Source organism: Grosmannia clavigera (assembly GCF_000143105.1).
Source record: "Grosmannia clavigera kw1407 unplaced genomic scaffold GCSC_132, whole genome shotgun sequence".
Classification (NCBI taxonomy): domain Eukaryota; kingdom Fungi; phylum Ascomycota; class Sordariomycetes; order Ophiostomatales; family Ophiostomataceae; genus Leptographium; species Leptographium clavigerum.
In genome coordinates, this window is record NW_014040810.1 from 229,638 (window position 1) to 253,199 (window position 23,562).

The 23,562-nt window shown below is 55.3% G+C and overlaps 8 protein-coding genes across 8 annotated transcripts; 6 read left to right on the top strand and 2 right to left on the bottom strand.

Annotated features, from left to right (window-relative positions):
* Positions 1 to 401: 401 nt before the first annotated feature.
* Positions 402 to 1,652, top strand: CMQ_5263 (succinyl-diaminopimelate desuccinylase; the record flags this gene model as incomplete). The annotated part of the gene is made up of 1 exon (XM_014319008.1): positions 402 to 1,652. The coding sequence occupies one exon, from the start codon at positions 402 to 404 to the stop codon at positions 1,650 to 1,652; it is 1,251 nt and encodes a 416-aa protein (XP_014174483.1).
* Positions 1,653 to 3,277: 1,625 nt separating this feature from the next.
* CMQ_5119 (n-ethylammeline chlorohydrolase) lies at positions 3,278 to 4,716 on the top strand (the record flags this gene model as incomplete). The annotated part of the gene is made up of 2 exons (XM_014318864.1): positions 3,278 to 3,457; positions 3,577 to 4,716. 2 exons carry the CDS (start codon positions 3,278 to 3,280, stop codon positions 4,714 to 4,716), a joined length of 1,320 nt encoding a protein of 439 aa, XP_014174339.1.
* Positions 4,717 to 5,060: 344 nt separating this feature from the next.
* Positions 5,061 to 6,145, top strand: CMQ_5196 (phytanoyl-dioxygenase family protein; the record flags this gene model as incomplete). Its single annotated transcript, XM_014318941.1, has 3 exons — positions 5,061 to 5,310; positions 5,405 to 5,465; positions 5,524 to 6,145. 3 exons carry the CDS (start codon positions 5,061 to 5,063, stop codon positions 6,143 to 6,145), a joined length of 933 nt encoding a protein of 310 aa, XP_014174416.1.
* A 1,809-nt stretch (positions 6,146 to 7,954) lies between these two features.
* Positions 7,955 to 8,548, top strand: CMQ_5243 (helix-turn-helix-domain containing protein type; the record flags this gene model as incomplete). The annotated part of the gene is made up of 2 exons (XM_014318988.1): positions 7,955 to 8,316; positions 8,386 to 8,548. 2 exons carry the CDS (start codon positions 7,955 to 7,957, stop codon positions 8,546 to 8,548), a joined length of 525 nt encoding a protein of 174 aa, XP_014174463.1.
* A 295-nt stretch (positions 8,549 to 8,843) lies between these two features.
* CMQ_5110 (uncharacterized protein) lies at positions 8,844 to 10,739 on the bottom strand (the record flags this gene model as incomplete). Its single annotated transcript, XM_014318855.1, has 1 exon — positions 8,844 to 10,739. The coding sequence occupies one exon, from the start codon at positions 10,737 to 10,739 to the stop codon at positions 8,844 to 8,846; it is 1,896 nt and encodes a 631-aa protein (XP_014174330.1).
* Positions 10,740 to 13,569: 2,830 nt separating this feature from the next.
* On the top strand, positions 13,570 to 14,919 carry CMQ_5310 (zinc finger transcription factor; the record flags this gene model as incomplete). Its single annotated transcript, XM_014319055.1, has 1 exon — positions 13,570 to 14,919. One exon carries the CDS (start codon positions 13,570 to 13,572, stop codon positions 14,917 to 14,919), a length of 1,350 nt encoding a protein of 449 aa, XP_014174530.1.
* Positions 14,920 to 15,593: 674 nt separating this feature from the next.
* On the top strand, positions 15,594 to 16,169 carry CMQ_5105 (uncharacterized protein; the record flags this gene model as incomplete). Its single annotated transcript, XM_014318850.1, has 1 exon — positions 15,594 to 16,169. The coding sequence occupies one exon, from the start codon at positions 15,594 to 15,596 to the stop codon at positions 16,167 to 16,169; it is 576 nt and encodes a 191-aa protein (XP_014174325.1).
* Positions 16,170 to 16,429: 260 nt separating this feature from the next.
* Positions 16,430 to 21,101, bottom strand: CMQ_5339 (sodium/phosphate symporter; the record flags this gene model as incomplete). The annotated part of the gene is made up of 5 exons (XM_014319084.1): positions 16,430 to 18,069; positions 18,127 to 18,882; positions 19,218 to 19,457; positions 19,518 to 20,960; positions 21,026 to 21,101. The coding sequence occupies 5 exons, from the start codon at positions 21,099 to 21,101 to the stop codon at positions 16,430 to 16,432; spliced, it is 4,155 nt and encodes a 1,384-aa protein (XP_014174559.1).
* Positions 21,102 to 23,562: the final 2,461 nt, after the last annotated feature.

The following is a 23,562-nucleotide window of genomic DNA, read 5'->3' on the forward strand; positions in this document are numbered from 1 at the left end:
TCTAGGGTCGGTTCTACCATCTCACCGACACTCGTCAGGTCCAGGCGCAGAAAGCGTGGGCATATTTCGTGCCTTAGTCGATGCCAAACCTTGGCCTTTGCGACCGAGTGACCTTTTGGGAAGCTCATTTGACTTGCAGGTTTGGGCATTCGCCTTGGCAAACCACATTCCCCCGCTGCAAGAGGAAAAACCAATCGTCTGTTGTTGTTTTGTCCACATAAGATGCGACGCGCCTCGCCAAGAAAATAAGCCTGCCACAGCCACAGCCGTTCTGCAAGGTTGAATGGTACAGGACTCCTATCAAAGGCATGTGACCGTTATCAAGCACCCAGCCCCTCGTCAGAAGGCATCAGCCTCTCTCCCCCGCCTGCAGGCCGCCTCTCCACCCACACCTCATCGCAATGGATGCCCATTTTGTCTCAGCACGGATCGCAGAGCTCCGTGCTGACCTAGTCGGCGCAGCACAGGCGCTTGTGCGGGCGGCATCGCCAGATTCGCTCGACACAGCCGCAGTGGCTGGCATAGCCGAGGCGCTGATTCAGCAGCAGATTCCCCATGTCCGCATCAGTCGCTATTCGCCCCTCCCAGGCCTTGTCAACGTCGTTGCGACCGTGTCGTCTGGCCGGCCGGGACGGCGACTGGTCTTCAATGGCCACCTTGACACCTATCCTCTCTGTGCAGAGCTGCCGTGGACGCTCGACCCGCTCAGCGGTGCTCTCACGGCCGACAACCGCATCCATGGTCGCGGCGTCTGCGACATGAAGGGTGGCATCGCTGCGTGCTTGGTTGCGGTCCGCGTGCTCGCTGAGAACCGCGACCGTTGGGCTGGCGACCTGTCGATCACGCTGGCCGGCGACGAGGAAACCATGGGCACGCACGGATCCCAGTGGCTGCTCGACAACGTGCCCGAAGCCCGAGGCGACGCCATGGTCTGCCCCGACGTCGGCTCGCCAGACGTCGTTCGGTTCGGCGAGAAGGGCCTCTGTTGGTTCGAAATCGCTGCAGCCGGTACGGCGGCACATGGCGCCCACGTGCACAAAGGGGTCAACGCGGTCGACCGCCTCCGCCAGGCTCTGGATGCTATCAAGGGCCTCGAGACCATGCCGATTCGCCCTGCACCGGCCGAGATTGACCGCGCCATCGAAGACGCAAGACCTATCTCGGAGGCCCTGTCTGGTCTCGGAGAGAGCGAGACCCTTCGACGTGTCACTGTCAATATTGGCCTCATCAGCGGCGGCACTCTGCGCAATCTTGTGCCGGCATCAGCACACGCAGAGGGCGACATACGACTCCCCATCGGCGTCACCGTCGCCGACGTCAGATCCTACATCGAGAAACACGTCGCTTCCATTGAGGGCATATCGGTGAAGATCGTTAGGGCATATGAACCGTCCTACACACCACCGTCACACGAGCTAGTACAGACAGCAATACAGGCAAGCATTTCAGTTCTAAACAGGCCAGTCGTAGCCAACATGCGCGTCGGTGCTAGCGACACCCGGCTGTATCGTCCAGCTGGAGTGCCGAGTGTGGTGGTCGGGCTCACGCCAAACGGGATGGGGGCTGAGAACGAATACGTGGAGGTGGGCGAGCTGGAGCAGCTATCGCAGATACTCGCATTGATCGCTTATAAATTCCTGACAGAAAAGTAACCTCACGTTTTTAGCGATAGTAAATATCGGGTTCTTTCCTTTTACATTGTGGATTTCCCCGAGGTCACCTGACTTGACCTCGGCCGCCGAAATCACTAGATAAGACGAAGCCCTGATCTGCGCGCATACTGCGCACAGTCTGGTCTTCAATCAGTCAACCACCCAACGAAATATCATAACTAGATCTTCTGAAGGCCTTAGAGCTTACTACGATACGTGCAACTGGTCCGGACGAATATCCCACAAGGATTGCCGTACGGGTCTTACACTGGTGATCACGCAGAACCTGCGTGACAGACTAGTGGTGCACGGAGTAGAAGCCACAACATATTGTCATAGATCTGTCACGTGGACATAAACAGGATTGCACTGCAGAACACCGTGCGCTGTCTGCCATAGTAAGCCGGCTCAAAATCGTGACGAATGGTAGTGTCAAAGGTGGCTTCATACGAGAATAACTATCCGTTGTACTCTTTACTCTGTACATCGCGTGTGTTTTCCGAGCTATGCTATAATAGGTAGTTGCCCGGTGGGAGGCTCATCCCTGACTGTGCCGCTGCTACATAAAAATCTGTTTCGGCAAGACAAAGCGTTAGTCGTCTGCAGTCATCTCAGACGGGGCAACTGGCTATACTATGCATAGTACGCAGTCATCCCTCTCCTTGTCCAGGTATAATCACCGGATTCTACTTGTACTGTACCACGTTCGAACAAATCAAGCCTTTTCATCGTCTTCGAATCGACCAATATGAAAAAGTCGAGTTTTATCGTTGCCTCTCTTCTCAGTAAGGCTTTGGCTACACGGATTGACACCACTCAAATCACTGTATGACGTTGTGCTTCCTGGATGAGCCCAAATGTCCCGAGTCTTGGGTGAGTGCGTCGATGTCTCTGTTTCTGTAGCAGTTCTGACACGAAATTTAGTTTACAAATCAAGAAGTACATACGACTATTTCCCCTCCTTTGCAAGACTTGAAACTGACACAATCGGCAGGGTGACTGCTGGACTTGTTGCAAAGCAAAATGATGAATAGAGAGTAGCCACTAAACCACATCCCTACGAAATCTCAACACGAAGAATGTCTGAACTTGTACGGAGTGCTTGGAGTCTGATGATGAACGTGTTTCGCCCACACAAATGTCTCAGTCTAATTTCCATCACTCGCAAGTTTTCTCCTTGCAGCTACGGAACCATGTTGGCTCATTCAAATCCCGGAATGTGGATCGCCCTTCGTCATCCCTTCTCCAGCTTAGCTGACCAGATTGACCTGAAGTCCTCGGAACCATGTAACAAAACATTCTCGACGACCTTACGTCAGCAAGCGACAGTCACGGTCATTCCAGCGTTATTGCAACTACGTGATCTGTTGTCCTTCCGTTGCGACATATATTGCCAAGCAAGATCTATCTCAAAATATTTACGGAACACTTCGTATCTTACCATATGCTTTTCCGACGTTATCAGAGTTACCGCTCTAGTCTCTACTCCACTGAGCCGTTTACGTGGCAAAATGTACTCCGTACTGCCAGTGATCGGGGCTGACGAGCTCCACAGCCCCAGAACCAGCTGGCGATAGGCATGCGAATAATCTTCCCCCGACAAGTCGAGAGCAGCACGACACGCAATGAGTCGCATTGTGATATACAACACGACCGTCCTCACATTGGACGATGAGGATACATTCTACTACCCGGGCACCGTGGAAATTGTCAACGACCGCATAGCTGGCGTCTATGGAGGCAGCCCCAGTGCCGAGAGTCTCACGGACCCTACCACCACAGTGATCGATGGCACCGATAAGCTGGTCATGCCGGGGCTAGTCGATCTACATTTCCACACATCTGTGGCCAAGGCAAGCCCGTCTCCGAGGCGCAGCAGCCGGACTCGACAATCTACCGGGTAAACTGACGCAAGATGGGACAGGGCTTCGGCGATGAGCTTCCGCTGAAGGAATACTTGGAGGAGGTGTGGTATCCGAGCGTGCGGGCGCTGAATGAGGAGCGCACGTTTGTGGCAGCGATGCACTCATACTGCGCGGCGCTCAAGTCGGGTACAACGACGGTGAACGACATGTACCGCTTTGTAGGCGCGCGAGTCAGAGCGGCTGATGAGATTGGCATCCGGGCGACGCTGGGCGGCGAGATTGCGCTGGCCGAGCACGGGCTGGACTCGCTAGCGGACAACGAGGCGGCCTTTTGGGCACACAACAAGCAGCAGCGGCTGTCGTCCTCGTCGGATGGCCGGGTGCGCGTCTGGCTAGGACTCGAGTGGATGTTGACGTCAGACTTGGCCCTGCTACAGGCAGTCGGCCGGGCGAAGAAGGCACTGGGAACGGGACTTCACCTGCACCTGTGTGAGTCGGAGGGCGAGGTGGTCGAGACAAGGGCATGCTACGGTGGCCGATCGCCCGTGCAGCTGGCTTACGAAGCCGGCTTGTTGGGTCCGGACACTGTAGCGGCCCACTGCGTGCACCTGGACGACGAGGATGTTCAACTGCTCGCGGCTACGGGCACTTCCGTCTCCTACGACGCCGGGTCCAACGCAAAGCTCGGCAACGGCATTGCCCGGCTGCAGGATTTGCTTGCGGCCGGCGTCAATGTCGGCATCGGCATCGACGCGTTCGAGTGCGAGAACAGCCCAGATATGTTTGCCCAGATGAAGATCGCCTCGCTCGTTCAGCGAGCCCTCCACCGCGATGCCTCGCTGGGCCGTCCGCATGAGATCCTTCGCATGGCTACGCGCAACGGCGCCCACGCGCTCGGCATCGACGCCGGTGTTGTTCGCGAAGGCGCCAAAGCCGACCTCATCGTGCTTGACCTTACGCACAATCACATGTTCACCCCACTGCTCCACGACCCCGCCCGCCGCAAGACCATGCTCGAGAGCCACCTCGTGTTCGGATGCAACGGCTCGGCCGTGCAGCACTCCATCGTCGATGGCAAGATCGTTCTCAGAGACTTCCAAATCCTCGCCATCGACGAAGAAGACTTGCGCAAACAGATGGACGCCCTCTTTGAGGATATCGCGCGCGAGATGCCGTCGCTCGTCCGTAAAGTAAACTAGTCAGACGTACGGCTCTCTATTCGGCACCGTTGAACATCCACAATCTGGGGTAGAGCAATTTCAGCTATCCGGCACCGGGAATCTGACAGATAACAAGTTCTTTATATATAGGCTACGGATTGCGAAAGCGTTTCAATTGGTTGTATATTAAGGCAATCGCCTAATTGTGATAAGAACAGCAGACTAGGAGGTCGCCGATACCTTATTCGACGTAAAGGCGGCAAGATAAGGTGCGTGCTTCCGTTGTTTGTGAAGCAAACAAGACGGCAAGAGAGGGTGACGCAATCCGACTGAAGTCTGTCTCCCAAACACAAAGCCGAAATACCAGACCAAACGACACCACGATGGGCAGCCTGTCTACAGAACCGAAAGATGCCGCCCGTGTGGTCACTCTGTCGGCAGAGGAATTGAAAAGGGGCGCCTACGCACCGCTGTCGCTGATACGTGCATTGGAAGCGTTGCATCAGGATGGTCTTGTCGTTCTCCGGGGTGTCATCCCTGTCGATCATGTGGACTCCCTCAACACAAGGATGTGCAAGGATGCTGAGGTGCGGCTTGCCGACAACAGCCAGGACTTCAACCACAACGTCAAATGTACCTTCTATCTACCCGCCTCCCTCTCCTGCAGGCTCTCTCCAGGCTGACCGTATCCGAAGCCAACTTTCTGCAACGGGCCCGCCCATCACAGATACTGAATTACTGTATGAGGACGTCTACTTCAATCCGTTTGTCCTACAGGTGGGGAATGCGTATGTCCCGGCTACAAATCGCTCAGCATGGGTCCCATGCAACTTGCTGACCGTCCAGATACCTCGGCCATCGTCCTATCTGGAACTGGCTGACAGCCAACACGGCCGTGGCCAACACGGCCGGAATGCGACAACCAGTGCACAAGGACTGCGCCTTTGAACACCCCATGTTCCCCTACTACTTCATCGCCAACATCCCGCTCTGTGACTTCAGCGAGACCAACGGGGCCACCGAGTTCTGGCTCGGCTCGCACGCCCACACCTCCTGGCGTGACAACGACATGTTGACCGACCTGGCCGACACGCCCGGCCCGTTCTCGCGCCTCAACGAGCCCGTGCCCAATGTCTCGGCTGCTGCTCGCCAGGCTCGCCGGCTGGTTCGACCACCGCTCCAGCCGTCACTGCGTCGTGGTGACATTGTCATCCGCGATCTGCGCACCTGGCATGCCGGCATGCCCAACAACAGCGACCAGCATCGCATCATGATCGGTCTTGGCTACCAGAGCCCCGCGCATCCCAACTACACCATGCGCCTCCACCTGCCAGCCGCCCAGCGCTCCTTCTTCCTTGGCTCCGCACCCGCGAATGTAGACGTCCGAGCCAACGTATACTCGGACGAGGATCTGGCCGCCCTCAAGATCGACACGTTCTTCGACCTTCGCCCGGAATATCTAGAGTAGTGTGTGGGTGCTATGTGGAAAAGTTTGGTAACGATATATGTCTGCCTGTAAGATCGATGGAAAGTTGTCAGGCACAGCCTACAACCCAAAGCAATGACAACATGGATCCCGCACTGTGGTTAAGCCTCGTAGTCTGTTGTAACAGTCGTGGTCTTAGGAATTGGTCTTCGACACGGTCGGGGGCATCAAGGGTTCCCTATAGCAAATCTCGTACAATGTCTGCGCTGATAAAGGATACTGCTGCCTGTAAAAGGAGGTCAGCATAAAGATATATTTAATTGTATGCCTTGATAAATTCGTAGGCTGCGTCAGGTCCGGATTCGATCTTGGGATGGCCGAGAATCAATGTCATGGTAACTCTGACTTGTTGTACATTCTAGGGCCAGATTTGTCGAGGTATCTGCGAAGCTGACAGTCTCGTCCGTTCCGTGTGAATTCGGGTGAATGGAGAGACGGCTTGTAGTTGATAATTCGGGCTTCCATCTTTGCCAGCTACAGCTATCTTCAAGATTCTCGGCTGCTCCAAAGGAACGCAGTGTCCTAAGCCATAGACGCTTCCGTTAGCGTGGATGTTATTGATCGTCTGGGAATGACCGTAGAGGTTTCGCTCATAGCATAGTCCAGAACACAAAGGATGTGTAAACCAAGATTCATGCCCGATGCAAACAAATGCATAAAGCGGAAGTAGTTTGGCAGCATGTCCTCCCTTATCAGGTGCAGCAATTTGTCCTTCCCGATAGACCACCAGTCTCAACACACTTTTAGTCGAGGAGGAAAACTGTCTGAAAGTCAACGAGAATCCAACCAAGAGGCATTGTCAAGCTCGTCGTCTATGGTATTTTTAAGATAGCGCCGGTTGGAAGGACCGGTAGTTTTACGGCCGATGGTGCATTGAGGGCACATGATTGGCCATGCAAGTCGATCGGGCCAACATTCGTAGGGCAAAACGGTAATTCATACACACGGGCTACTTGGCGTACATGATAGTCTCGTCGGTAAATCGTATAGTCACAGTGTTGGACGCTGTATGCGATTCGAAGAAACCCATAATTTGGTTGCCTGCCAAGAACGATAAATTGATTCAGTAAGCATATTATTAGCCAGTCAGCGACGCGAAACATCACCCGATGCCATACGGCTTTTCCTTTTTGCAAAAGAAGTCCATCCCCGTAAATTTAAAGGACAGATAATCCCAATCTATATACTATGAAGAAGTCTCCGGTCATGCTAGCTGGAAGGTTCTTTCGAGCTCTACGTCGTATTAAATCGCTTGCTTACGATTTTATCCCTCCCCCTCCTTCCCCACCCCAGATTATGCTCCGTGGCTTTCGTGGAGGGGTCGAATAGCTACCTGCCTATTTTAGGTACCCGGACCAACTGCAGATATGCTGACAAAAAAGCTGTCAAGGGCCGGAAAGAGCCGTCACTGTCAATTATTAATCGGAAGCCAGAGGTACTGCAACGTTTTAAGGGCTTGGTTTCCGGCTTCGCCTTTTGCGTCTTGCTTCGCACAAGAGACCCCGTACTGCGAGTTTGATTGGCTATCCGACAACGGAGGCCACCAGTTGTAATTTGTCAGCTTCTGATTCCTAATGCATCCGAACGGAAGGTATCGTGTCAACACCCGAGCCGTCACGCCATGCAACTAAATCATCGACGTGCAATCCAACTCCACCGAGATTACGCATATAAAGAGGTGATGCTTCGCCTGAAGAAAGACGTCTTCGCGAGTTAGCTCAACCCCTTCTGTTACTTCCCTTACTTACTACAAGCGCCTCCACGATCTACCTCCACCATCGAAATCCCATCATGTCCTCCATCACGCTCTACGATGTGGCTGTTCCCACGTTCACACGTGGCCTCAAGACGCTCGACCACATCCTGACGAAGGCCGAGGAGTATGCCAAGGAGAAGGGCATCGACGCCGATGCCGAGTTTATTCAGGCCCGCCTCATCGAAGACCAGTTTCCACTTCTCTTCCAGGTCCAGAACTCGACCCGGAATGTGAAGACCTACGTCGACCATCTGACCGGCAACATATCAGAGCCGTTCACAAACAGCGAGAAGACGTTTGCCGAGCTGCATACGCGCATTAGTGCCACCCTGGAGCTACTGAAGACGGTCAAGCCGGACGTCGCAAACGCACGGGGCGGGACCAACACGGCCGATTTGTAAGTACCAGCAGTCACTTTTCTGGCAGCATTCATCACATCCTAGAGACGAGCTAACGTCTCCTGCAGCACCGTCGGTGGCAAGGAAATCCAGTTGACGATAACGCAAGCTGTGATCCAACAAGGAATCCCCAACTTTATCTTCCACGTCACCACTGCGTACTCTATTCTGCGGGCCAAGGGTGTGCCTGTCGGCAAGTCGGACTACATCTCCAGCTTCATTTTCAACTAGTAGAACCTTCATACTAGGCTATAAAATATCCCTGGGGGAAACGAATATAGCATTGTAGAAGAGAAGAAAAAAGCTAGACCACAAATACAAGCGTTTGCATCAGATTCACGTATGTGCCAATATATTTTCGTGTTCTTGCTATAGAATCTCCGACTTTCAAGTCTTAAGGCCTTCACCCTATATGTGGAGTCCATACAAACAGTATCTGGAGATGGGGCGGCTAGCAAACAGTCGCCTTTTCATTCAACCCTTTCAAAAAAACAGGCTCCCCAAAGATAGCCCACTCCCGTGCTGACTAAAACGTGTATTGGAGCAAACCGTTTTGTCCTTGAAGTCTGTTCCACAGATTCACAATTGCCTCTTCGCGCATCGCCCACGAGGTCAACGTGCACTGTTCAATTTCGTTCTCGCCCAGAAGCCTGTTCGGAGGCTGGTATGACCGCTCTGCCTCGTACCGGAGTTTCACAGTGCCCCTCGGGTGAAACAGATAGGGGCCCAGAAACTGGTTGTTTCCGGGTCCTCCAACATGCACTCTCCAGGCGTTGTCAACCGGCGATATGCCCTCTTGTCCGAAATCGTGCCAGGCGTAGATACGCAGACGGCCAGGCAGGGTATGGACGGAGACATCTGTCGGACAGAGAGCACATGAGTAGTTCCGGCGCGTGAACAATCCCATGCGGGCGTCGGCGATGGCCTGGTATATGGCGTTGCTGCGCATGCTCGCCGGATCCCTACTAGCAAGAGAGGAATGAGGGCAGATGGTAAGACACTGAAGTGTTCCTGGCGAAAGCGACGTCGTGTAGGTAGCCCCAAATTCAATGAACTCCACAGCCTTGAAAACCAGAAATGAGGGTTGAGATTCGTGGACCGTCAGAATAGGCCGAATAAAAGCCTCAATAGAGGTGTAAGTGTTCTGATCACTGTTGCGTAAATAGTAGGGCTGCATAATCCTGTTGACATGATCCGGGAAAAGCCCAAGACGACGCAGCTTCAGCGCCAGTTGAACATGATGGTACTCCAAGCAATAGCCTATGCAAAGAAAAGGTGCCCTCGGAAGCGCCATCAACTTGGCAGGGCATGTGCGGTTCGGCGATCGGTAGCAGACGATGGGCACGTCACCCAAAGTGGCGCGGTGCAAGCGAGCACAGTCTGCACACACAACATGAAGCGGCAAAGTCTTTGAAATATCGTTTTGGTAGAGAATGTGTTCCTCTCTGTTCATGCCGCCGACGACCATTTTGCAAGCCTTGTGCAGTCTCTGCCGCATCAGTGTGCAAGTCCTGCTCATCAGCTCCTTGGCCGACCAGGGGAGATAGTCGCAGACGCGACAAAATATATTGGGGGGCAACGTCAGCAGCTCTGGCTTCTCTGTCGGGGAAACAATAATCTCCTGTCCGCTCGTATGTTCATGAGGGAGAGAGACCGCTTCGTTTTCCTCATAGGTAGCAGGATGAATCCGGACCGAATTATCCGTGTACTGCTCTTCGCTTGAGTCCACCTCGTCATGGTCGAGGTTCATTCCGTAGTCCGCGGTATATTCAATGGCGTCAGCATTGCCAGTGTGCGGCTGTTCCAGAGTATCGGCCATGTCGCCTGGAATATCTGTCCACATCATGCTTGACGGGTGCGGATTGGGCTCAGAAATCAGTTCCTGTGGTTCCAGGTTGTCAACGGGCGGGATGTCTTCCCCAACATCAGTGCCCATGTTCTGCGAGTCCAACGATGACACGGAAGACATGAAACCCGGCAAATGATGGTTGTACATTGCTTGAGAATAGTTTGCAAGTCTTGCGTCAACGTCCAAGGGAACGGCGGCAGCCGTGGTGGGAGCTGGAGGATGCTGGGTATTTCCGGACGCTGTAGATTGGTGTCCTTCCAAGCCCGACCCATTGAGGACAAAGCCCGGGGGATTGGAGGGGACCTCCCAAGTGTCCCCATGCTCCGGAGGCAGCTCTGTGAGGAAGTGGGCGTTGAGCTCGTCGCCGCTCTCAAATGGAGCCAATCCATCTGCTACTCGCTGCATGTTTGCAGCCTGTATATCAGCCGGAGCATTAGTGAAGGGATCAAGCAAGGCAACTCGGTCAGGCCTCAGGAATTCAGAGCCGTCTAGATCTGGGTTCAGGGCAAGGTGTACTTGCTGCCGCAGGAGCTCGAGGCTCACGGTGCGGCATCCCAGAGGCGAGTCATCCATTGGTTGTGCTTTGTTCAGATGGTGGGAAAGAGAATGAGGTTAAAGAAGTATGCAGAAGAGGAAGTGTGAGAAGAGTAAAGAGGGAGAGAAGTGGGAGGGTGAGAAAAATATAAATTTGTGGCTTTTTTAACATCGACGACGGCCTTTCCCTCGGCCTGTTCTCTTTTTTTTCATGGAAAATCAGCTCACTCCTAGACAATCTACAATAACGGAAGGCGCGAAGCCACAGGAAGGGAAGGAGAGAGTGACACAGTACTTTGCCCTCGTATAGTAGCTGACTCGTTCTCTACTGGATGCAGCCATTGTTGCTCGACGATGTGACGGATAAAATAGATTATGAAGAGCATTCGCGCGAAACGTGAATAGCTCAGGCCACAGGAGCTTTACTGATAGAAATCAAACATACAACTAGTTGTTTGTGTGGTCAAACGGCCACCTGACCGTGCCTTTTATACGTTGTTGTAAATCAAGCAACAGCCGCACATTGAGCTGTGGCACAATATACAATGGCACCTACTTGAAATCATGGGGACCATATTATTCACTGTGTAGTGATCTGGCACATATGATATATTACTCAAAGCGACAACTGTCCCTATTCTACTGGCTCCAGTCATAAACAAGTCTGGGACAAACAAGATAGCAAAGTAGTCGAAGGAGCTTTGCAAACAGGACGGGGGACCCGCAAGACATTCCACTTCACACGGTCGCTCCTGCCTTCAGCTCCAGCTCGCGGAGTCTAGAATTACGTGATACACTACTTGCAATTGTACCCGAGCTGTGCGCAATATTCACCCCCAACTTAGGGCTTGTTGTCGCCGAGTACACGCAAGAACCCCCGAACCTTCGACTAGATATTTCGTGTCTGTTTGACGCAAGGCATTACTTTATCTGGATCGAAAATCATACGATCATGTACACTGCAGAAGGCATACTGTGGTCTTTAATAGGACCTCTTGGCGTTGCGAATTGTACCCACATCGTAAGTTACTTTTTTTGCTTCTGAATCAAAGCTATTTGCGGCTCATAATATTAGTAGTGCTGAGGATTTTCAGCACTCGTCAACCGCTTTGCTACCCCACTGGTTACTGCCTGTCGCGCAGAAGCAGCACTCGCTCCTACGACGTATAGTATCCCCCGTCAGACCGTGACGAACCGGAAGGCTTTCCCGCTAGTCATAACCCGACGAACACGCCGGACCTGTCCTGCAATAATATCACCTAAGATATATTCTGGATAAAGTCATTTACGGGGTATACAGACTACGGACCTGAGGGGTTGGGTCTCTAGAGCTCGTGTAAAGTAGTATTGAAACGCCGGGCGAGTGATTGTCGTCAAGTTCTAGATGAACAAGCAGCCAACTGTGACGAATTATTGCTTTAGAGTAGAAGATGGTCAGCATACATTTCCTCAAATATAGTCTGACCACGAAGTCCTACTCTTCGTATGGTTTTGTAAAAAGTGTCCATCCTGAAGACTGCGCGTAGGAGATATAGCTTGTCCGAAGGCATTGCTCTCCACCAAAGACACTTGAGCTGGATAGACATCCGAACGAATATGCTCGTCTTATAAATACTCCGTATTATTTAAGAATCCCTATGCATTCCACTTTCCTGATCGCTCAAAGCTTTCCGCACAGGTGCAAAAAGGCAGAGAGATGCTCAAATTAGTAAGCAAGAAAAGAAGCAAAAATTGGACTTGCAGGGAATCGAACCCTGGACCACTCCCATGCTAAGGGAGTATTATACCACTAAACCACAAGCCCATGTGATAGCAAATAAACTGCTCTTTGTGACTATGATGCTTGCTTCTGCTTGACGGGCTTGAGAAACTTGATGACGTTGCCACTCATGGCACTTGCTTTTTTGCTGTGGTGCAATAGCACTGATCACGATTAGAGAGTACGAGTACACATGGATGCTCTTTTTATTTCAGGGGCGTCGGAAAGGCTTCTAGACGAGCGAAAGTGTGGAGGCAAAACGACGTCTGATGATTGAAACCTACTGATTATCGTTTGGCCGTAAGCTCGTTCCCTTACAGTGTGCTGTACCTGAGCATGTGACATCTCAAGTGGATATAATCTCTTGTAGTATAGTGGTCAGTATACGGGCTTGTCACGCCCGGGACCCGGGTTCAATTCCCGGCGAGAGAGTAGCTTTTTGGTGTGGGCGCACATGTATTGGTTTTGTTTCAAGAGGAAAAGGACGGCTTTGTCGTCGTGGGTGTTTCACTTTTTGGTTTCAGTGAGGGGCATGTATTCACTGGCTCATTTTTCCCCCGCGATCGGGGACTACGCCAAGCATCGTTATCTTCCGTGAGGATGGTGTGTGGTTTCACTGCAACGATCACATGGACGAATCCTGATGGCGTGGCGAGCAGTAAGTGGACGAGGCGTGTTTCAGAGTAAGCCACACTGTATTGCAAAAGGAATGTGCATCGAGAGACGTGCAGGCAGAAGGGCCGATTTGCTGATTATACGACGTAAGATACGAAGGGTTGATGCCGCTGAACGCCGTTGTTGTGGTTGGTCTGCAGCCTGCAACGTGTTTCCAAAAATAGACTAGCGCATTTCCGTCTGTCAACAAACAGTCGGGCGAAATTTGCGACGATATAAAGGCGGACGCATCCACACCTGCTACCACGACGAGCGTCCGGCCTGCGAGTAGCTAGCAGAAGAGTAACTCCAGCTCTTGTTTCTTGCCCGCACGCAAACCCACTCCAAGAAAGTACGTCATGGATCCTGGTATTGCCTGTTTGAAGCCTGTAACTGACGGAGCGTGGCAGGACTGAGCGATACGACATCTGCGAGCTTCCGACAGTAGTGATTGCCATGCCTCGAACACGAGCATCCTCGGAAGCGAGGTCGACGCGGTCGACGCGGTCGTCTAAGTCACGACAGTCGGGTGAGGCGACGGAACGGTCAGAGGTCACGTCGACGCGAGCATCGTCGGCGAGCAGCAGCAGCTCGTACACGCCGGCACAGTACGTCAACATGCTGCACATGGACCACATGACGCGCTACATGCAGTCGACAGAGGCACAGGAAGGGCTGGACACGCTGCTAGAGATTGTCAAGCACCGCGACGGCGGGCCAGAGGCGCCGGACTACCAGTCAGCACTAAGCGAGCTAGACTACCTCGAGGGCCTCTTCAAGAAGCTGCGGTTCTCGTACAAGGAGCAGCTGACCAAGGAGACGGTGGTGCGGCGGATTCTGGAGCTGGAGCTGCCGGTGCTGAGCGCGACCGACATTGACGCGATGGTGCAGGACACGGAGGCAGAGCGACAGCGACTGCGGGAGATCAAGAACGTGGCGCGCGAGCAAGGCGCAGCAGCCGAGGCGATCATCCGGGATCTGGCAGGAGAGCGGCAGTACGTAGCGGGAGCCGAGTCGGAGATGGCGACGCTGCCGGACCGGCTACTGCACCTACGACATCGGCTGGTGCGGATGAAGCTAGCACTGCGAGCCGAGCTACAGAGCCTGGACGAGGCGGAGGGGGGGATGGAGGAGGGGGTGGTGCCGTCGTCGGGGCCGGTCTCGACGGCGTTCCAATGCAGCCGATGTGGACGGGAGTTTCACACGGAAGCGTTTTTGGCGCTGCACCAGGCGCTGCACAACGCGCCAACGCTGGCGGTGGGCGAAGAAGGAGGAGCGGCAGCGGCAGCGGAGGCGCTAATCGGCTGGGACGCAGAGGGTGCAGACGTGGTGCCAGCGTTTCCGATGCGGCCATGTCCGGGCTGTTCGGAGCAGGTGGCGGCGCTGTTTTTGGACTCGGCGCCACAGGACGAGACACACGCGGCGCTGCACGCACGGGTGCGGCGGGAGGTGGCGCGGGCGGCCGAGGCGCTGGAACGGCTTGCGGTGGGCGCAGACGCCCAAGACGACGCGCTCGAGCTGCGGTCGGAGACGGAGGAGATTGTGGTGCGGCTGCAGCTGGACGAGGCTGAGATGGTTGAGCTGGAGGCGCAGGCACGCGAGGAGGCGGCGCGGCAGGCGGCCATCGAGGGCGAGACGGCCCAGTCGCTCGACCACCTGCGCGAGTCGGTCGGCAGCATCCGGCTGGAGATGATGCGCATCGAGCAGGAGGCCGACCGGATGGTGCAGCACATGGAGGGCAAGACGTCGGTCGGCCGGACGCTGCAGGAGCAGGCAGAGCTGTTTGGGCTGCTGATGGGCGAGTGAGCGAACGTGTGAGTGTGCGTGCGTGCGTGCGTGCATGAGCAGGGTGCGGTCGTTCGCTTCGTAATGCAAGGTGCAGGGGTTCCTGTTGGAATGGCAGTTTGGTGGGCGTTCTGCTTTTAGGATGGATGCAATTTAGTGCTTGTTCTGGTGCAGTCCGTGCTCTTCGGTACGGCTCCCTCATTGGTCCGGAGCTGGAACGCTGGCCCGCGGTCCCCGCCAGAATATTGGGGCCCCGCTTCCGGCTGATAAGCACAGAAAATAGGGGCCACCTTTTTCTCCCTCCAGCTGAGCTTCGCGAGCTGCTACGGAGTACGGAGTACAGCCGCAAAACCTTGCCCATCCATGCTTATTTATTGCCTGCTGCCATCGTCGTGCCCCTCTCGGCCACCTGCAACTGGCCGCTGTCTCGGTATGTGCTGCTGTGGCCCCGTCTGTCGTCGTGTCACCCGTGTGCAGAAAAGCAAGCGACCGGAAGACGGTGGAAGATGTTGGGAGAGCTGCTGCTTGCCATTCCGGAGCACTTGTATCTGGCGGCTGCTGCTTCTCCTGCCCGTCGACGGCCCACAAGGCTAATTTTTAGCCTCTCCAGAGCCCCGAGCGGTAGATCGGTTTGATCTGTCTCGTTAGCTGCGTGGCCCACGATCTCTCAGCCAATCTTTTTTGCTTTCGCGTCCATGACCCCGGCGACACGACGGGCTCTTCGATCTGGCCGTGCTGTCGAGATGACGGCGGCGGCGACCCGTCCGGCTCGACGGTCCCGACAGAAGCAGCCGCTGCCGCCCACAGAGCCAACAGAGCCGACACAACCGACACAACCAGCACAGTCCCGACGGCAAGCTGCAGCCACGACAGACCGATGGACGGCACAGAAGCCGAGGACGGCGGCTGCACGTCGAACATCACAGCGAACGGCTGCTGCTGCAGGGTTGACGCTGACGGCTGTCAAGACCGAGGACGACGACCGCGAACACTCACCCACATCCCAACATACTCCCAAACACAGCCAAACCACCCAACTCGCCCAAAACACACGTGACACACCACCAGACGTCAGGGTCAAGATCGAAGACGACGACGAGGCCGGCCCGTCGCTCAGCAGCCTGCCCTACTTCCAGCCCTGGCTGCAGTCCGAATGCCATCTGGCCCGGGCCATGCGCGGCGAGGCTCCCCTGGGTCGAGAGCACGCCGGTGCTGGTGCCGGTGCTGGTGCTAATGGCAGCTGCTTCTGTCACCGGGCCAGACTGGCCTGACCGCCCGATACGACTGCCGGCAACGGCACACACGATACATGATCTGCCTTTGACGCTTTGCTTTTATTCCACACGCGTACCAGCAGGCGAGGACGGACAATGGAATGGGATTCGGAAACCGGGCATCTACAGTCTTTTAATCTTGGATCGCGGATAGCTGATGGCTATTCTGCTCTTCTCTTCGTCGAGCTCATCTGAGGGTATCGTTTCTTCGCCACTCCGGATCTCCCGGGCGTGCAGCCATGTTCTACTGTATGCAATCATGAATTGAGCCGCCTTGTCACGGCCAGAATCGTCTTTCGTTTCATCGTAAACTCCCCTTCCACCACCTCGCCCGACCCGGCCAGCCGAAACTGTTCCTCCGCCCTCTTGAGACAGCGCCACGCCTTGGACAGGTGGCGCTTCATCTTGGCCTTTTGTCGGTCCTTTTCGGCTGCCGCTGTCGTCGTCGACACCGCCCTCCATAGCTCGCCTGCCATGCCCATGTGCGCATCGCCGAGGTAGCTGTACAGCTCGGCCGTCCGATCGCCGTCGCGGTCCTGCAGCGTGCGCGGGATCGCGACGGCCAGCAGAGTGCGCGCGGCCGCAAACTCGCCCTCGGCCACGAGAAGCCGCGCCAGCGCTCCGACCGCCTCCCAGAGCAGCTGGTGGTACCGCCGGCACAGACACGCCTGCACGCTGCGGATGACCACCGACAACCCACGGACCGCCCGGCCGGCACGCGCGTAGAGGTCACAGCGCGCAAGCCCCATGCGGATGAGCACGTGCAGGTCGCCCACGCCGCCATCGTAGGCCGTCTCCAGCGTCTCGAGCGCGTCGCGCGCCAACACGAGCGCTCCTTCACCGCGTCGCGCCAGCGACTGGATCTGCAGCAGCGCCACGTGCGCCGCCAGGTCGGGGTCGAGCTCTGACGGCCCTTGCGACGCTCGCGACGTCTTGGCCTTGGCTGTCGTTGGGTAGCCACCGGCCGGCAACCGGCGCAAAAGATCATCCGCCTTGTCGAATCGACCGGATCGGATGGCTTCTGTCGCCGCCACAACCGTGAGCACGTGACGCAGTCGGCTCTGTGGCCGTAACGACGAGAGACCCTCGGAGCTGAGGCGGCGCAGCACCGCACGGGCATCCGCAAAGGACCCTCCATGGCAGTAGTGCAGTGCCACACGCGAGGCCACACGCAGGGCGTCGTCAAACGGTACGGCGTCCTCGCGCGTGCGAAGAAACGCCCGCCCGTGGCTGACCGCCAGCCCGGCCGCTCCGGCATTCTCCCAGAACAGCATCGCCGTGCTGACCAGCTGGCCCAGCAGCGTCGTCTCGTTGTGTCCCACCGTCAGCCGGCTGCCGTCCCGCAGACACACACGCACATACAGAGGCGGCCGTCCGTCCGCAAGGGCCACGCGGGCTTCCAGCGCAAACGCCAGCGCCCGGTGCACGTGTGCCTGCGCCATCCGCGCATCGTGCCGCACGTACGGAAGCACCTGGTCGCCGTCCGTCGGCTGGCCGGCCAGGCCCTGCAGCTGGTGCGGCCGAATGTGGCGCGGCATCATGCGTGCGTACAGGTACAGCCACAGCAGCGAGAAGCGCAGCGAATTGTAGTCGCGCGACTCACGGCCCGCATGCACCGCATCCAACATCGATAGCAGGTCGTCTGGGTGCTCGCCAAAGTCGCGCTGCATGATCGCCTTGTTCATCGGGCCCATGTTGTAGCCAAACGCTGCCCCGACACCTTGCCGCGCCACCAGGTCAAAGTATCGGTGCAGCTGGTCGTATGCCGTGTTGCTGTCTCCTATTCGCCAGGCCTCCGTTAGGCGGTAGTACGTCGTCTGTGCCGGGATCAGCGTCGAGCCCTCGATGGCCTTGTCGGTGGCGCTGCGCAGTTCGTAGCTGGGCCTGAAACCTCGTCCTGCTTATGTCAGCATTGGAAGGAGGCAAAGTGGAGCAATACACCGAGAGCACCCACGTTCTCGATCGATCAGCAGCGACACCAGCTTTTCCGTCTCGTCCGAGCTGGCCGGCACACTCCGGTCCTTGAGCATGCGGTCAAAGGTGATCTGCTCGATCTGCTCGACCCGGTCGCCCCACTGGTCCTGGTATTCGGTCAAGACGGCGTCCATCCTAAGCCGGTCGGTGGGAAAGTCGTGCGGCCAGAGGATGTTGAAATCAGCCCGCGATGGGTTCCGGTAGCGCACAAAGTCCTCCCATAGGTCGCAGCGACCGGAAAACGACAGCCGCGTAAACTCGATGCAGGCCTGGTACACGAGCTGGCCCATGGGTGAGCGACGGTCGAGCAGAAGCAATCGGTCAGGCGGGTCCTCCAAGCCGAGCTCGCGGCGCGCCCGCAGCTCCGAGTATGTCGGTGCCACATGCTGGCTAAGCCCGTCGAAGAATGGCACCAGGTCGTCCAGGCAGGTCAGCCGCAGCCAGAGCCGCGCCACGAGCGTGTCCCAGAGCGTCGCGCACATCGGCAGGTCGGCCGCGCTGGAAGCCACGAAGCAGCCCTGCAGCGGCTCCCGCAGACTGTGCAGCCGTGACAGCAGGTCCACGTTGAGGTACGCTCGCTGCCACCGCGCCACCTGGCGCTGTCGCCGGCTGCTCGGCTGTCCGTAGCTGTCGGCCATGTAGCTGCCGATCAGCTGCAAGATAAAATCGTCGTCCGCATCCGGCACCACCCCGTCGCTGCAGTACATGTCAATCAGCGTCAGCAGCACCAGCCGTGCTGGCGAGATAAACGGTCGCATCGTGGCCGGTCGACGGGCAGCCGTCACGTTGCTGTTAGCCAGACGTCGATGCTTTTGCAATTGAACGCGTTCAAACGCGGGGCTCAATTGTCACAAATCCTAGCCACAGTCACAAGCCACAGTAAGCGTAGAGTATTACTAAGGTGCTGTACTCCGTAATTACTACGTAGAAGTCACTTTCTCACGACAGCCTCTCGCTCTCTCTTTCGCAACACAACAGTCTCTTCGTTCAATCAACATCTACTTCTGCATATTCACACTGCCTAGGAAGAAAAATGCGGTGCGTTTAGGAAAAGCCCCATCAGGATTCCACCAAGCGTTCCTGAAATCGGGATGGTCATGATCCAAGCCAGCAAAAGTAGCCCGATGCGGTGGAAATTGACAGCCTTCAACGTGCCGTTGCAGAGACCGACACCGACCGTCGCGCCCGTAATACACATGGACGTCGACACTGGCAGGGAATACTGCGAGAAGACAAGAACGGTGATGGCAGCGCCCATTTCCATGGAACAGCCACGCGATGGTGAGTGGTATGTTATCTTGTTGCCCATAACTGTTCCATATGTTTAGCCAGCATTTGCGTCTGGCCCAAAGGCAGGAATGCAGATCTCACCTTTCATGATGTTGTAGCCATACGTGATGAGGCCGAGCGAAATAGCCAGGGAGAGGACGGCCAACTGCCAGACAGGGACGGGAGCCTTGGAGGCAGCGGCATCGCCCGTCTTCCAGGCAGAATAAATGACAGCCCAGGGGCCGACTGAGTTGCCAATGTCGTTGGCGCCGTGCGCAAACGACGCCGTGCAGGCCGTCAGCACTTGAACGAACGAGTACGTGTGCTCGACCTCGTTGGCGTACTTTTCCGCGTGGGCATACACGCGCGCCATACGCTCACCATCTGGCGTGCCAGCGATGCCGGTCTGAGCCGCATGGATGTCATAGTGCAAGCCATAGAGGGCGCCGGCGACGACATATGCAGGCAGTCGCCTGAACAGCATCTTGATGTTTCTGACCTCATAGATCTGCCCGGCACCCATGGGATTGTCGTGCAGCGTGCACATGGCCCAGCCCAGGGGCCCGCCTGTCTTGCGAAGCTTGGCGTGGAACCGCTCGTTGTTCGCGGCAACTAGCTCCTTGTACGTCGTCTGTCCGACTTCTGCCAAAGCTTCTGTCGTGGGCTCGTCGACTTGCTTTGTCGCCCGGGCATCCTTGTCGCTTAGCGAGCCGGCCGAGGCGGTCTGCCACTGCTGTCGTGCAATCTCGTCCTCGTCGTCATCCTGGACGACCGCATAGTTGGGCACGATTGCCCTCTCGGCAGCCTCAGGGGCAGGGCGTCTGAACAGCAGGGGGCCGTACACAAACATCCACCAGTGAACGGTGACATCCTTCTTGATCACGCAGGCGTGTACAAAGGGCACGAAGAACACGGCCGACAGCAAACAAACACCGCCGCCGGTGCCCATCGTGACGGCAGCAATGTACCAGGCCGGCTTCTTGGAAAGTCCGAGGCTTGGCGAACCCTTGTAGACGATGGAAAGAGTGCAGATGGTGCCGGCGATGAGGAAGAAAAAGGGTGACGTCCAGACGGCCCACGGGACCGGCCGGCGGCGCACATGCACAGTCAGCTTGATCAGCAGAAACAGGATGGCACCGAAGCCGGCTGCGATGATAGGAGCCATGACGAGTCCGGCAAAAATGGCGCCCATGCCTTTGCCTTTGTTCCAGCCCCATTGCACGTTGGCGGCCCCGACGGTAGCGACGCCGACACCGGCCACGGCTGAGATGAGCGAGTACGTCGACGACACGTGGGCCGAGTGCCGTGTGCACCACATGACCCACGAGGACGCCGCTGCGAGTGCACACGTAAAGGCCAGCATCTGCACGCCCGCGTCGCCTCGAAAGGCTGACGTCGGTATGATCCCGTTCTTGATCGTGTCGGCTGTGCGGGCGCCCACGCAGATGGCCCCCAGCATCTCGAACACGGTCCCAAAGACCATGGCCTGCCGGTAGCTGATCGATCGCGAGGACACGCTGGTCGCCCAAGCGTTGGCTACATCGTCTGGGGGCGATATGGCTTAGTCAGCCTTCTCAGTATGGGTGACCCTTTCTCTGCGCACCACTCACTGGCTCCGTTGTTGTAGGCATCGAGCAGCGCAAACAGCGTGCCGATGACAAAGACATACGTGTATTGGTCAAGCATCGTAGAGGACATAGAGCACGACGGTGATTCCCCAGTGGCCTCTCGTCTGACCGCTGCAGACGAGCCTGGATTTATATCTTTTCGGGAGCCTGTCGCATCCGCCTCTGCTGCATGGCGCTGTCCTCTTGCGATACCGCCGCTCGTATCGTTTCTGCAACTGCTGCGCCTGGTAAAGCACTCAATGGGGAGAAGCTCTTGTGCTCGTCATTATTGCGTCTTGGCTGTCTTGGCTTTCTTGGCCGTCTTGACCGTCGTCTGGGCATGCCGTTGAGAATTCAGCTCTTCCCCACGTGCTTCTCTGCAAGTCTCCAGCCAAGCCATTCCTCTTTTTGCCAAGACCGCCAGTCCAACTGACATCAAACCTAGGGATTGAGACTTGCTGGAGGCCCCGGTACCTTGTTAATGAACGCGGTATCCGAGAAGCGAGCTGTCTCGCCATAAAACAATAAGCCTTGGCCATAGTCTGCACAAAATACACGTGGGTTAACCATGATGTCTGTATGGATCGTTGCTCCCATGCACAAATTGCCGTCCGTAGATCGCACTTCAGGTGCGCAAGCAACTAACAACCCCCGTAAGATCAGAGGCATTATACTGTCATATCATTGTGTAGAGCTTTTTGTTTCTGTCATTGTCACAGTACCCAAGGATGCTACGGGTTCTATGCGCAAGCAAGCGGAAAAAAAAAAGAGAATAGCAATACCAATGGCAATAGCCATTACACGGTTAATATTTGGAAGCATGCAAGCCGCGTAAAAAAATAGGTTACTTTTCTCCCGAGCCGAAATCGAATCGGCGACCTTTCGGTAACATTGGAAAACCATTACAGCCGAACGTGATGAACCAACTACACCATCAGGAGAACCATTGAGGGATTGACACGTGACGATGTAATATGCCTTATAATCAGCTCACCGCTTTATTTTCAACAGGCACTACAGACAGTATCAAACCTTTAGTGTACGAATCTGAAATTGATATTCTAATTTATGAGAAGTATTGCACTTGTTGGATCCAGGAAAAGTTAGGTTTCTTGGCCGATATAAGAAAAGTGCATGTATTTACACTGGTTGTAAGGAATATCAATTTTATAATGAACATCGCCGGATATGATTAATTAAAGATAATAGAAACACACGACCTAATTACTTTTTATATAAGCTTGCCGCATCTATCTGCACTACACTACCGGTAAACTGACGGATATTCAGTGGTTTACAACAATTCATATCTTCGGCATAGACGCTTAACAAGATTATATGTTGTTGATCAAGCAACAGCACCGATTCGAGAAAGAAGCTAAATCGGACTGGTAAGGCGAAATCTATTTTGTTTACGATGATTAATCGGTAAGATTATGCCGCTAAGGATAATATCGACCCGACAGTCGAGATATACAGATACGCGTAAGGAGTCAAATTGCACGCTATCTATTCTACGAACTACAAGGTATGAACGGGCTTGCTCGAACACAGACTGTCTGTAGCCGTAAATGCGGCATTTTGTCTCCAAAACGGACGGAGAGAGATGCGGTCAGCACAGACGACCAGCTGAGATAATTTCCCACGGGGATGCTCATGATAAGGTTATGGAAACCCCGACTTCGGCTCCTATAAAAGTACGACCTGTATACCAAACTGAATGCAATTTAAATTACCATTTTGGTTTTGAACTGAACCCCCGTACACCCTGAACTGAGACAACGTTATCATAATTAGTTTCATTGGGCAGACTCGCTCAGAATAGAATACAGTTTAATGTGGTCTTAGTCTGGGACAGTGGTGGCAGTGTATACTCGAAAGCAAGTGAAAATTCTTCAGAAAGGAAAAGCTGCAGGCTCTGCCGCTCCTTCGGATCGTGCTAAGGCAGAACTGGGAGCTCTGTACTTTCTAAAGTTGCGACATACCATTGAAAGAACATGTAGCCATCGCCTGTCCTATCCGGATCGCTGGATGGAAAAGGAGGCGTCATTGTAGCGTCATGATAGGGATCGAGCTCTTTGATCGCATCGGACACTACGGCGTTGCACTCTCAGCAATGTAGAAAATATACAGCACATCATAAGACGGGAGTGCAAGGGGCATCACGTAATTTATAATCCTGATAGGGATGGCGGACAGGCCTCCCGCTTCAGCTGCTTGGCCGCCCCTTTGTGGTGATTCGGAATATATACTGGCCAGGCCTTTGGCTTGCAGTGGTTCCTGCATAGCCCGAGTTAGCGTGCGGCTTTTGCGTCGTAGATAGGAAGCTTCGGTGTGTCCTTTCCGGTACGTCGTACGCCTGTCTGCACTGGCGACATGCCTTTGTTCGTGCTAGCCGGACGACGTCAGGCTAGTTGCAATGGGCCCGTTACATCGGTGAGAATGCTGGCAAGGCCAAGATTCCATCTACAGGAGAGCACTAGCCAGATGTGGTGACTACCTCTACAAGTGCTCAGAGACGCTTCTCCTTCCAATTGAAG